The sequence below is a fragment of the Crocodylus porosus genome, unplaced genomic scaffold (assembly GCF_001723895.1).
Source record: "Crocodylus porosus isolate Cpor-Errol unplaced genomic scaffold, CroPor_comp1, whole genome shotgun sequence".
Lineage (NCBI taxonomy): Eukaryota > Metazoa > Chordata > Crocodylia > Crocodylidae > Crocodylus > Crocodylus porosus.
Window position 1 is genome coordinate 8,291,904 of NW_017728886.1, and position 14,715 is coordinate 8,306,618.

A 14,715-nucleotide genomic window follows, 5' to 3' on the forward strand; every position below is an offset into this window, starting at 1 on the left:
AGACCTTATGATGAGAGGCTGAGAACCATGGGGCTCTTCAGCCTGGAAAAGTGCAGGCTCAGGGGTGATCTGGTGGCCACCCATAAGTTTATCAGGGGTGTTCACAAGGATCTGGGGGAATATCTGTTCACCAGAGCACCCCAAGGGATGACAAGATCAAATGGTCACGAACTTCTCCGTGACTGTTTCAGGCTGGACATAAGGAAGAACTTCTTTACTGTCTGAGCCCCCAAGGCCTGGAACAGACTGCCACTGGAGGTAGTTCAAGCACCTACCTTGATTGCCTTCAAGAGACATTTGGATGTCTATCTTGCTGGGATCCTATGCCCCTGCTGACTTCCTGCCCTTTGGACTGGGGTCTGGGGTCTGGACTTGAACTTCTGAGGTCCCTTCCAGCCTTAATGTCTGTGAAATCTAATGTCTATGAAATATTTTAACTGCATACTATGCTTCCATTGTGGTTGGTTGTTTGCATTAATCAAGAACAATGATGGTTCCATTTTATCCTTAATTGAGTGTGGACCATATGGCAGCACTGGTGATGCAGGGTCCTGAAAGGGTAGCGTAGGGTTTGAGGGTCGTGCAGTGGACAGCAGGAGTGTGAGGTCCAGTGGTGGTGAGCCTAACTTGCCACGAGCAGCCATGCCCAGCAGGGCCAAATAGCCCAACTTGTGTTACCCTCCAGCAGCACAGCAAGCTGGACAGAGAAGCTCCGTGGACTGAAGTGGCCCACAGGCCATATGTTTGACACCCCTGTTCTAGATGTTGAAATGGTCCCTTGTGAGCCTGATGCATTCCTTTTTGTGCATGTTAATTTTTTTGAATATCTTCCTTCATTTCAGGCTGCCAGCCTATGTTCCCAAGTTTTTTCCATCACTTCCTTTATTTGGAGTAACAATTGACCCATATAGTCAATCTAATGTAAGGTGTTGTACCTGTTGTGGGATTATTAAGACATCATTCACTATTCATTTGGCTAATAAATCCTTTTTGTGTTTTACTGGAACACCTTGCCACTGCAAAGAGCATTGTAAGACTGTACTTCAGGCCTACAGATTGAAAGCCTCTGCTCAGAGCATCCCTCCCTCTAAAAATACCTTTTCACAGTGATCTGAAAGAAAGCAAAAGCTATTTTGGGCTGACCAATGGCAGTGCATCTTAAAACACCAATCTCTGGTTTCTTTTTTTTTGTTTTTGTTTTTTGAATGCTGTAGTGAAATCCTCCTTCAGATGGTTTGTGGATGATGAACTTCTCCAAAAGCATCATTTAATATGCCCTGGAGATTATATCACAGATAGAGCACCTATTACCAGAGCACCTAAAGGTAACTTTTGAAGCGGAGAATAATATAGTTTCTGTTTATTTTTATAATTACTCACTGTAGACAGTAGAGTTCCTTTGATCGGTTTCAGTCGTCCTGTGGTCAGTTTCATCGGTTCTTTTCCACTAGCACGATGCCTCAGCATTTACATGGTAAACAGAGCAAATAAATAGTTAAATTAAAATAACATCTGTTTCCAGTGACATAAAAAGTTGTTTTGATTGATTTCCATTTGTTTATTTTAGAGGTGTTCTAAAATGTTCCTGTGCAGTGTTTTTCCATCTGAAAAGGCTGATTAGACAAAATCTATATGAACTGTGGGAACCTACCAATTTTGTTGGAATTTACCACAGGAAGTTAACAAAGCATTTCATTTCAACAATGACGGGGTTTTTTTTTACTATCTTTCTACAGCAGTGATTCTCAACCAAGGTGCCCTGGCACCCTGGGATGTCTGGGAGCCTTTCAAGGCCTCTGTCAGGTGCCACACAGCGTTGGCACTATTAGGTATGCCAACATGACTCACAAGAGAAGCACAGGGAATTCAGAGCGTTAGACATATTCTGACCTGTTTGGCCTTTCTGAGTTCTTTGCAACAGACAAATTGCTGTCTTTCTTTCCTGTAGTCAAAAAATGAGTGAAAACTAAGAGCTGGCATTTTCCAAAGGAATGAGGGACACCTTGAGTCTAAAAAGGATGAGAACCACTGCCTACAGTCAAAATGTTACACACTTGTTTTGTTTTAACTTGATGGGAATAGTTCATTCTAATAATTTAGAAGTCATATCATGAAAAATTCCAAGATTGCTACATTTTTTGTCCTGAATAAAAAGTAAAAATCTCAGAATTTCCTTCAGGAGAACAACTTAATTTTTCAGCAAGAGGAATATAGGTCTGGAAGGCACCTCTTGGTTTTGGTTTATCGAGTCCAGCCCCCTGCTATCCCTGGCCTATAATACCTTTCAGAAAGTGATTAATGTTCAACTTAGAAACCAAACTCCATTTTTCTGTTTGGCGAGATGGAGATGATTGTTTGCCTAGCTGAAAGGGGAATTACAAGTCTTAAGTAAGTAACACTTTTTAAAGTATTAGATATCGTCAAATGCAAAGTGCTGCAGAAGCTGAAAAGATTGTTATTTTGCTCATTATAATGTCCCTGTCCTAAAGACTGTCAGTACAAAACAAACTATAAATATTCATGGAATTCAAGAACACTTACCATACATAGCTTCTTGCTAATAACAAGACTAATTTGCTATTATTCATAGTGTTTCTGTGCTGGTAGTAAGTTCTTATAAATAATAATTTTCCCCTTATTATACAGAAAATGTCAATAATTTTCTTTGCAATGCAGGAAAATCAGAGCCTGACTACATCAAGGAGACATTTAGTTTTAAACAGCTTACTTCCAGAAGCCTAAGGGATAAGAAAGACAAAGAAATCCCCCATCTTAGAAAAACACCAGGCAGTCTACCAGAAGTATCTTTATCCACCCTGACCCTGTCTTCAACTCCTGAGACTAATCATCGGACTAAGAAATCCTCAAGCAAGGTATGTTTCTTGGATCTCTTGAGTGCATTTTAATAACCCTTGCAGCCGTGGCACACTGAGAGCCATTGTCTTCCTGCTTTACCTATGGCAGGTAAGGGTGCTGTTGGTATTTGGGAGCAGTTTGCTTTGTAGTTTTGTGACAAGGTTGATAGTGTAGTGTTAAGAATAAATTAGACAAGCACTTATATGAGACAGTTTGTATAGGGATGGTCTTGCCTTAAGCAGGAGGATAGATCAGATGACTTCTGTAGATCCCTTCTAGCCCTACTCTTATGTGTTTCTTTGTTTAATTGATTTACTATTTTTATTTTGTAAGCAGTTTAGGACATTGATATTTCTATAGAAAAAACAGCCTTAAGTGCATTGCTGATTTGATGTCAGTAGTTGCTTTCCTAGCTCCAAAATGAAGAGAGAAATAAAGCAATTTCCTGAGGATGAAAATGTTGAATGTTCCATAGTGCTTAAGTAGTGGGTATATATCTATTTGTTCTTTTGTTGCTATGAATAAACGCCACCAAACTAGTCAGTTTGACACTAAATTTTTTATCACCTTCTCTGTATTTTTCAAAGAAATCTGGCTCCTCAAAGAAGTCAGCCTGGAAAAACACCATGTGCAAAGCAGATAGGGAACAAGAACGTGCCTACCTTGCTAGACTTGCGAACCGACACAATTACCTGAAGAATCCCCGCTTTTTCCCACCAAATACATCTCGTGGAGGCAGATCTCTTATTTTTCCTCAAAAGAAGATAGAAAGAATGTTAGCAGGAAGGAGAGTGATATGTGATGAAAGGTACTTAGATACTCTTTCTCGACTCAAAGCCTGATCCTACCAAGAGAGCTATTTGAGTTGATGTTGATTAACACCAGTTTAACCAACAGGAGGATTTGGCCCTATATATTTTATTTATGGACTTTCAGAAAATGCAGTGTTTCTCTGATTTGCTTGTGTGATTTTTTTTTTTTTTTAATAAATATCATCTGCGCATTTTTGGACATAGATAAATTACTTATACGCTTAAGGCTCAATGCATGTTTTTCAAGGTGTCCCTTATGGTTTTCTTGTAGTGATCCCCAGGCTGTTCCTGTGTTTCTCGCTAACCCACCTACTGTTTTGTTTTCCAATTATGAAGTGGGTAAGGTTTATGAGGTGAGAGTTTATTTTTCTACAAAAAAATTATTCTGCCTCTGAGAAACTTTACGTTTCCTTATGACTGACATGTTTCTCCTGCTTCTGTGAATCCTTCAGTATACCTAACAGAACACATATGAGCCCCATTTAACCCTGTATTCAGTTATCATCACAGTCTGTCTCAGGACAGCTCCTTATTGAAGTCAGTTACTGTCCAGCCAAGGAGGTTCAAATTTGAACCCCTTTTGGGACCAGTGGGCCCCTGTTGTTTTTTTGGTGAAATACATTTTGTTCCAGAAAGGAACAGCATTCAGTGGGCACATCTACACATTTATTAACGTGCCTTTGCTATTGCACATTAAGTTTAGTATCTCTAATATGAGGTACTAGAAAAAGGCACAGAAGCTGTGCTAATGTGCAGTAGAAAAGGCAACAGTCTACTATGCATTAAGGCATCTTGTGTAAATACACCCACTGTCCTCAAATCAAAAATGCCTGCTTCCCACAACCAGTATATGCAAACCGCTGTGAGAATGAGAGATGCCTTATAATTGTTGTTTGATATTTTATTTTCTTTTAAAATGAAGATGACCATAGAGCTCCAGAACACAACTTCAGTATCTCGCCATGTAAGAGTCATCCCTCCTTCTACTCCAGCCTTTGCCATTGGGCTGGGTAAGTTTGTCTGCTAGGTTTGAAGCTGCAAAATTGTCCAGGATCTGTTTTGTCTACTTAAAACTTGATTGTAAGAGGTGGATTTTTAAGGTTTCCATCTGCAATAACATCTAGGTGGGCAGAACCTTAATCTTACACAGAGTCTGTCCATTCCATAAAGAAGTTAGTGATTGCCTAAGCTTTCTAGGGCTGTCTTCATGAAACTCCTAAACTGACTCACATGCACTGAGTAAAGACGCAGGGAGTCTCATTAAAATTTAAATGGATTGAGATCAGATTGAAACCCAAGCAAATGTATGCATAATATATCATGACTGAGGCTTTTAGAGATTCATTTAGTATCTGTTCAGTGCCCATTGAAATTGATGGAAATTGTTCCTGGGAAAATGTGTTGCAGGCAAAGGAAGCCTACTGACTTTAGTGGGAGGAATATATGGATAACAATTCAACGTCAGGCTCTTGTAAACTCATTCCACTGGTGGCAAGTTGTCTGCGATGGAAGACATTAAGAGCTCACTCTCATTACCTTCCATGATTACCAAGGGCAGTATATAGTCATAAATGCATAGCACAGCTTTTAAAATTTTAATTTTTCAATCTCCTGTGTTTTCTTTCTTAGGAAAATTTCCAGGAGAGGGAGGAATTGTTGCTCCTGGCATGACCTGTCAGTATACAATCCAGTTTATTCCTGAATACCTCGCAGATTATGAAGACTATATACTAGTGGATACCCAATCATCATATCCTCTCCTGATCCCTATAGAAGCTAGGAGACCACCTCCTATATTAACATGTTGGTAGAATCTTATTCTTATATAGACCTGACACTATGAGGTCTCAGCAGATTTTTTTAACCTTTATGGTCTTGACATTTTAAAGGGGTTCCCTGGAATAATGTTAGAGAAATTTTACAAGTTAGTGAACCTTAAAATGCGGTAAAAATATAATGCTGTAAAATATTCCTTAAGTTTTGCTGTTACCATATTGTATTTCCAGTTATCTTCATGGGACAGAGTACCACATCTAAAACTCAGAAGCCCGTGTTGAAATGGAGTTACTGTATTTTCTCACATATAACACACAAATTTCGCCCCCCAGAACAGCTGCTGAAACTTTCAGTGTGCATTATATGGAAGAAATAGGGTAAGAATAGGTTCTGCCCAGAAAGGCAAAAGTAGAGTAAAATCTGCATGCAGTTCACTGGGAGCAGAACACTGCATAGGCTCAGCTACCTAGCTGCTGCTACTCATTTAATTACTACGTTTGTTCTGCCTTTCAAAAACAAGGTGTGTATTATGTTCCAGCCATGTTGTATGCAAGAGAATATGGTACTTTGTTTCCACCTCTCTCAGTGCTTGGACTATTAAATATCTGTAAAATTTTTCTGTTGAATATCCAGCCCAGCCTGTGCCATCTAAAACTATTGGGTCACATTTTCAGATGGCATTATTCTGCATTGGGCACTACCAGCAGAATCTATGAATCTGTAGCTCCATTGACTCTAATGGGATAATGCCTATTTGCATCAGCTGCAGAACTTCAATGCTAGCAAGCAATAATATAAAACTCCTGTAGAGCTCAACTCTTTTCAACAAATGCATTTATTATTGTCAGCATTTGATACAGTCCTTAAATACTTGGAACTGGAAGCCTCATTTAATTTGGCAAGTTATAGGTCATACTGTTTCGCTATCAAACTAAGCATCTACAGGGTTTAACTCTTAATTTCTCATGGCGCTATCCTACCTTGGCTTTTGCTTCTCTTTTGAACATTAATAATTTGTGTTGTTCATATTCAATAATGTCCCTGTTTGAAGAGTAACACATGAAATAATCGTTTTTATAGTCATTAGCTTTCACTGCATTTTTGATTTGCTGTGTTGTTTGTTGTAGTACCTCACACCATAGATTGTGGTTCCTGCCTTGTGGGGGGAGTGAAAATAACAAACTTTGTGTGCAGAAATGAAGGGCTCAGCACTGGGAAGTTCTGTATAATGCCCAAGAGTGCATGGCCACCTCCTAATTTCAGAGTAAGTGCTGGGAAAGAACTGTTGGACCTTGATATTGCAAAATGTAAAGAACATGTGAGCCAGTGACAGTACAACAGCAGGACTGGCCTAAGGCCATGTGGCTGCTTGGGGGATAGCTACACCGTGGTGTTGGGAGTTCCTGACAGGCTCTTTTCCAGGTACGGCCTGCTCAAACACTCCAAACCCAGAAACACGCTGGTGATTTTGCTTCTCAGTTGCTCTAATTAAAGACCTCGGTCCTAGAAAGACCAGAGGGGAAGACATCAGGTTGGCCTCACCTACATATTTGTGGGTTTGGAGGCTACCAGCAGAAACAGGTGAGGTGAGCTTGGGAACAGCCTGGAAGGGACATGTTGCTCCTGCATTGTGTACCTCTGCAGACCTCAGAACAGAGGCATTTGTATGTGCCACAGTGATGAAAGCAGTGCTCCTCCTGCCTCCCTCCTGAGGGCAGTTACAAAGCAGGAAGAATTTTCTGCTGACTCAGCAATGCTATTTTATTTTGGGGAATCATTAAAAAGACGAATTATTAGGCAGGGGAAAATGATGAGGCTTATACAGCATGCCACCTGTTTTAAGTAGCAAGCTATAAAAATAATCTGATCAATTTTGTGTACATCTAGGCTGTTGCCACTATCGGTTTTGTGGAGCAAGCTCCATTTGGAATCCACCCTCCTGTTTTTGAGCTATGTCCAGGTGAAGCTATGCTGCTAGAGGTTAGTGTGTAGCACATATTTGGGAAAGCACAAAATACATAAGCAAGCTAGATGGGTTTTTCTAAACTGGCTTGGGGCTTGATCCTGTAAACCTTTACTTGTATGAATGAAGGCAGTATGGTGGCTCACATGAGTGAGCATTAGCAGAATGAAACTGATTTATCGCAGTTAATACACAGGTGGTGAAGCTACTGATATAGTTGTCTGCCTCAGAGTTTTACGAAGCCACCATAATGTCAGATTGTGCCTTTTAAGGGCAGCCCTAAAATAAAGTGGTGGCTAGCTGTCTTGGCATGGGAGGAGGAATATGCTCCCAAGGAGCTACAGTGCTACCTGGTGTATAGGATCAAAGCATTAATAAACCAACCTGGAAGGCTGTGATGTAGCCTCCCTTCACTGTGACCACTGCTGAGAAGGATGAGCCAGAGCTATCCTTTCATTCCTCACCTTAAGAGTGATTTATATTCCAGGGATGACTGCTAACAAGTATTGCTGGAGAGCACAGGGGTTTGGGCACTGCTGAGGTCCTCAGCTTATCTCTGTATTAGTTCAGCTGTTACGTAATATATATGATGCTGGCAAGTCCAACTGTATAATCCTTTAGGTGTCTAAAATCTTGTTGTTGGACCTGAACATAGCTATCCAAGTCTTGGTGGTGACTGAACCCTAATGGGATTCACACGAGGCACCAACCATCTGTCCTGAAGAGTTCTGTCTGGCAGGCATTGTTGGAACACACCTACCACTTGGAACACAGGGAAGAGTAAGAGGCGGTGGCATTCTGCATGGTATCCACACTTTTAGGTCACCCGAGAGTCACAGTGTGTAGTATCTTTAGTGCTTATTTAATACTTGATTCCAGCCTCACTTTCATTGTTGTAACTCTGTTGCCTTGGTGGAGTTACTCATTATTCACCACGAAGTAGATGAGGGCAGAATCTGATCTCCAGGTTTGATTTATTAAATATGAAAAGTTTTATGATGCGTTGCTAGAGATGTTCTAGAAAGACTACATTGGGTAAAAGTGTAAGGTTTGTTAAGACGTTCATTATGGGCAGTACTCCTTCATCTTCTATTATCTTCTCTTTTAGGTAGCATTTTTTCCTTCTTCTCCTGGAAATATGGAGCAAGTATATACCATCATTTGTGACAACTGCCAGGTCAATGACATCACAGTTACAGGTTGTTTTTAATATGTTTTCAGATACTGCACAAAGCTGAAATGAATAATACACAGTAGCTCAAGATGATTTAAACTTCAGGTTAATGGATTAAGCTTTGATTGCAAAGCACTTTGAACATGGGCAACTGGTGCCTCCTGAGTCCCGCCTGTGACCGATTGTGCCAACCAGGGCGGGGGGGGCCATGGCCAATTGCACCAACCCGGAAGTGTGCACAGGGCGTCCGGAAGTGCCAGCAGTGCTTCTCCTGACACCCCCCACTCCCTGGCTGGTGCTTGCTGGGGGGCACCAGCGCTCCTGCCTGCCCCCCCCCGCCCATCCCCTAAGCAGGGAGCGCTCACTGTGCACCAGCACTCTCAGGGGGTGCATGTGCAACCCCAGTTTACTCTCCTACATGTTGCCACTGACTTTGAAGATGTTAAATTTAAGTCTTTTTTTATGATTGCACTACCCTGCATTTGGAATCCCGCTTGTGCTGGAGCACTAGCTCTTTACCTTCTGAAGCCAAATGTGTGGTGCTGGCTTTTAAAGTATTTAAGAAAGGACTTTACAATTGGAAACATCACTAAATAGCAAGGAGAAAGCTTGACATTTTTTGTGTATTACATGTATTATGTATTCCTTTAGCCTCTAAAATTGTTATATTTCCAGAGTCAAGACTTGGCATTCATGATGTCAGTAATAAACTACAAGGCACCAACTTATGTGGGGCAAAAGTACACTTGGGTGTGGGACAAGTGTGGCACAACTAGTACTATGTAGATACGTTGGTAAGAAAGGGTGCAGCTGCTATTAAGGTGACATGATAACTCCAGTGCAGTTTGCACCAGAGTTAGCTACTCCCAGGCACAGCATCTGCAGCAGAGGGGCTGGCTGGGCATGAGAGTGCTAAAGTGTGGAGCTATGCGACAGGCAGCCCCCCGCACTTTAGGACCCTTGTGCCTCAGCCAGCCCTGATCACCGTCTACACGTGCATTGTGGCACAGTAAATGACTCTGGCGTAAGGTAGTACTGTCTCCCCCAAAAGTAGTATCTTACAGCGGAGTTAATTAATTTACTGCACTCTAATACCAGCACACATGTAGACAGTGATGCTTTACTGTGAAGCTAAGTAGTCAACTGCAGTAAAGCACACATGTAGATGCACCCAGAGATGCTCAGATTAAGTTCACTAAGCATATTGAACATTTTGATTTTTAAATCAGGCTCTTCCTTTGAAGGGCTTGTGAATGCTTTAGAAAGGGTGTATTGTTGGCCTTCTTGGATAGAATTGCAAGGGTTAAGGCAGAAGAGCCTTCTGAAGAGATGATATGTAAAATAAATTGCTTGAGAGCTGGCTGCAATCTGCATAGCAGGGCCAACTACTAGACTTAATCAGCAAGGCCTGGTATATGGCTGGGAAAAATTATCGGGGCTTGGAGTAGTGATAAGCCCTATCAGCCTAGTTCCTCAGTTCTGGACAGGATAACAGAAATATAACAACCAAGTTAATGTTACTGAGCTCCATGACCTAAGAAGCAAAGCTACTACAGATACCAGATATCATTTAATTAGGAGAACAAGCTTAGCACATGAGTAATATTCTGACTGGTTAGTAAATATGTGATTTCACAGTAACTAACTATGTGTTAGCTTATGATTAGACTAACTATGTATCTATGAATGTATGAAAGATGCATGATTTAGGAAGATTTGGGATATAGGTGATTTTGGATATGGATATTACACTTATCTCCTCTTTTGGCCAGTCTGGTCACCTGACTGACAGTGAAAAAGGCTAATTTAGTTATATGCACTGCATCAGTCTACTTGAACGATGCTCATTGGGAACAACAGCATATGTCTATATAGTAACTGCTGATATACTGTCTATACCGTATTAGTATTCCAATGAAAAGTGCATGGCAGCGTAAAGGTTTTTAGTGTTCTTACACACAGTTCATATTGCTTTCTGTGATAAAGTTTGGGGGCTGAATTGTCTGCTGGTGTAAGCCCTCTTAGCTCTCTTGACTTAAACGGAACTGTGCCAGTTTACATCAGATCATGCTAGTTTACATTAGCTGACAATCTGAAACCCTGAAGAGTGTTCAGTTCCTGAGAAAATATCTATATTAGTGCAGACTGACAGTCACTTGATGTCATGAAGCTACTGCAGCCTTAGCTACAGAGCTGAGGATGACCCCAATTTACAGCAGTGTCCATTGCTATAAGTATGGTCATGAGTAAGAAGTGTTATGAACAAAGTTAATCCCACATGGTAAAGAATGATTCATATTTATTTTCTCCCAGGCCTTGGACAGCTGATAGCTATGGAGCTTTTATCTGTCACCGGTGGAGAACATTACCATGTTCCTGGTGAGGCTAGAGATGTAACAGCACAGCACTTCATATGCTTTGACTCTCAGAATCCACACAGCACAACAGAAAAGCAGCTGATTATAAGAAATTCTACGTATGTAGCTACTAATATTATACACCATTATACAGCCGAGAAGTCCAACTGGCTGCCCCCCAGCTGCGTGTGCCCTCACAAAGGGTTAGCACCTGCCTAACCACCACTTCCCACACCCCCCATTTCCCATGGATGCCCTGGTCTTTGGGCTCTCCCTCCCTTGTCTGGCTTCCATTTCTTGCTTTTGCTCCTGGGAACAGAGCAGCAGGAGGAGGATGAGGTGCCTATACTGCATGCGAGGTGAATGAGGACAGGCAAGATGTTTGCATGGCAAGTGAGTGTGTGGCTGGGAGAGGTGAGTGTGCTGCATGTTGCAGGGAGCTGGGCTGCCTGTGCAGTGGGCTTTCTGTGTGGCATACATGACCAGGACAAGGAATCAAGCTGCCTAAGGTCTGCGCATGGCAGGGAAGAGGGTCCACTGGTCCGCTCATGCTATGTGAACAGTGGGGGTGGGGCAGGTTTCCTGGAGGGCAGCCCATGGGGCGGGGGGCCTTCCAAGCATCATATGGCCCCCCAGTGACCTGGAAATTAGTTCTGTTATGCAGTACTAACATACTAATAGGTATTACTGGTTGCTGACAGACGTGAACAAAAGACACACTTGACCAGAAGAAGCAGTGCATTAGTTTGACCCAGCTCTGCAGCTTCTGTAGAGATCAGGGCTTTTTGGAGCTTTTATGTAAAGTTTATTCAATCTGCTATTAGATAAAAGCATCATAAAAGCTCTGCTAAAGTGCCTGATCCATACAGACGTTGGGCACACTACATCCAACTAACGCAATCCCTCTTCTGGGCATGCGCTAGTCTTGGTGCAAGGGCACACACAGTTTAAAGTAAAGTGCTGTTTTTCTGTTTTTGTTTTTCACATCTGTAAGTAGCCACTGTGTTCTGCTGGATGATAATAGCATCAGAGGGTTAAGCACCAGGGCCTGAGAGCTATTTCAGTTAAAGGACAATGTGAGCACAGGGCCAAATGAGTATAAACTGGCCATGAATACATTTAGGCTAGAGATTAGAAGGCTTTTGAATCCTCAGAGCAGTGAGGTTATGGAACAACTCCCAAGAGTGTTTTCGGGGCAAAAAACCCACAAGTTTTAAGAACAAGCTTGATAGGTTTAGGAAAAGAATTATATGGCCTGGTTGCCTGCAATAGTAAGGGGCTGAGCTTGATAATTTAGGAGGCTCCTTCCACTCCTATGTTCTCTTTGTAGTCAGAATCTGCCAAGCTAAGAAAACCTTTATGCAATCAGTTAATTGAATGGATTAATTTTCTTTTCTGTCTGCTCCCTCAGTAACTGAGATAAAAGAATGTGCTTACAGTAGCCAGAGGAATAATATGCTAGTGAAATGTTTTTGACCAGTTTACAATAAATACCTATTGTCTATGCTTTGCTTAGGTGTATTAATATCTCAACTTGACCTCAGAGAACTACTAAACAAACATACCTAACTAGTTACTGAGAGCCCAGATAGTTCCATTGACTTCCGTGGAGTTGGGATCAAATCCCAGAAGGAAAAATATTTAATCATTTAAATGCTATGTTGCAGTACAAGTTAAGAAGACAAGACTGTGTCAGCAGCTCTTCCATACTTTATATAACTTCTGTTATTACAACTCCTATGTATGTGTGTGTGTGTGTGTGTGTGTGTGTGTGCATGTGTGGGTAGCTCTTACAACTTGTATATCTATCTATGAGCTCTAATATAGCTATAGATCTATTAATATATCTATAGATTTATATATCTATATAAATAGATAGATAGATAGATATAGATAGATATATAAATCTATAGATATATTAATAGATCTATAGCTATATTAGAGCTCATAGATAGATATAGATATATAGATAGATATAGATACATATATAGATACTGTCATACCATATGGACAGCCTTACTCACATACAGCCTTACTGCACAAGACCATCAGCTTTGTCACTAGCAGGGACTGTAGGCCATTTCCTTTATAATCTTTAAGGAGAAAGATAAGTTTAACAGTAGACTTTAGTACAATTTTATTCTGTAATCGTCCAAAAAAAAGTCTCTCTCTTTTATACCAGCTTTTTTTTCTGTTTGTTAATGTTTCTAGCCATGTGGAACTTCCTTTCTACTGGCAGATAATGAAACCTAACCTACAATCGCTAATGCCAGAAGAGCCTGTGAACTTGGCAAAAATCAAGTACAACCTAGATCTAGAGTCAGGTTTCTCTCTAAACCCTGCCCTGGGAGTTCTGCAGCCTCACACAGATCACAAGTTCATGCTCACTTATGCTCCAAAGGAGGTATGGGTTGTGATTCCTTGCTATCTATGCACTGCAGAGATGTATTTTTACGCAAACCATAAAGTCTTTGCAGTGGAGCTTTCTGAATTAGATTTAATTAGCTGGTACTATACTGTGATAAAAATTATTTTAGAGAGTTACTCAAAGAGAGCATGTTCTGATTGAAAAAATACTGAAAAAATGTTGAGTCCAAGTCTGACCACGTATCATTTCCATACCAATTTAACTTCATTAGCTTCAATTAAAATACTGTTGATTTAGAGTGATGTGAAAGCAGGGTTGGCTCAGTATATTTATAGAAATATGATCCAAACAGATTGGGCCCAGAAACGGGGAGGACTCTGTTATGTTAATGATTGGATACATACGTGTCTAAAAGAAAAAACGAAGGTGAAATTCTTTGGGTTTTTTTTAGAAAGGCTTTAAAACACATTAATGGAAATCTATTTCCATATTACATTATTCATATTGATAGTATTCATGTGTTATTATTAATAGTAGTAATAAACAAGTGAAGTCCCTGCAAAGCATTGAAGAATTGAGGCCCATCCAGCTGGATATCATTGCTTCATACCATTAGGTTAGAGAAAGATGTTTCTCAAATGTTGTGCTGCCAATAGAAACACACTAATAGCATTTCTTTTTTAAATGTAGACAAGCAATACAGTCAATGGCATTTGATTATAGTGAGGTAGAACTATTCTTTAGCTTTTAAAGAATTGAGGTTGTTCTTGATTTATTTATTATTTTGCATCCATTTTCCCACTTCAGTTATTTTTTTTCTTTTGGAGATGCATGGTTAGTTAATGATGGATTCCCTTTATTTCCTTTTTTGTGTAGCTGAAGGATTATCACAGTGTGATTCAGATTGTACTGAGAGATATCCCAGAGCCACCAAGGTAAGCTGAGAAGCATTAATAGCATATAATGAAACAACTAACTTTTTGGTAATATGTGTATCTGTGATTTATTTCTCCAGTGATAGTAATGCTGGTGGGAAATGCTAGATTCTAAAGAATTCATCTACAGAAGAGGTAGCAACACAAATGGCATCAGTGAAAAGTTCCCTGCATTGACTAACTCTTATACTCTAGCTTTACTTAGAACACCACTGTTGGCAAGAAGTGATTCATGTCTTTTCATTCATAAAGGCCAATTGTCACGGAGTCACAGAGGTGCCCCGTGACTGTGAGGGTGATTGGCAGAGCTGCCAATCACCCAGGCAGCCCAGGTGCCGGGTTGCCAGGGGCAACCAGGTGGTCACATGGCCGGGAGGGGGCAGGGCCAGGCCTTTATAACCAGCTTAGGCCAGAGCCTGAGACACAGTTCCCTTCTGGCTGCCGCAGGAGCAGGAGCTCTGCGGCTGAGCTGAG

The 14,715-nt window shown here is 40.9% G+C and overlaps 1 protein-coding gene across 1 annotated transcript in view; it reads left to right on the plus strand.

Annotated features, from left to right (window-relative positions):
* The window catches only part of DLEC1 (deleted in lung and esophageal cancer 1), a gene marked incomplete at its 5' end in the record, with an annotated part of 59,711 nt that overhangs the window by 8,417 nt on the left and 36,579 nt on the right, over positions 1-14,715 (plus strand). The window contains 12 exons of the mRNA XM_019549415.1: positions 1,215-1,325; positions 2,677-2,873; positions 3,444-3,664; positions 3,940-4,021; positions 4,591-4,678; positions 5,298-5,471; positions 6,572-6,708; positions 7,332-7,424; positions 8,516-8,606; positions 10,895-11,057; positions 13,150-13,342; positions 14,183-14,241. Coding sequence (XP_019404960.1) covers positions 1,215-1,325; positions 2,677-2,873; positions 3,444-3,664; positions 3,940-4,021; positions 4,591-4,678; positions 5,298-5,471; positions 6,572-6,708; positions 7,332-7,424; positions 8,516-8,606; positions 10,895-11,057; positions 13,150-13,342; positions 14,183-14,241 — 1,609 coding nt within the window. The remainder of the gene's footprint in view (positions 1-1,214; positions 1,326-2,676; positions 2,874-3,443; positions 3,665-3,939; positions 4,022-4,590; positions 4,679-5,297; positions 5,472-6,571; positions 6,709-7,331; positions 7,425-8,515; positions 8,607-10,894; positions 11,058-13,149; positions 13,343-14,182; positions 14,242-14,715) is intronic.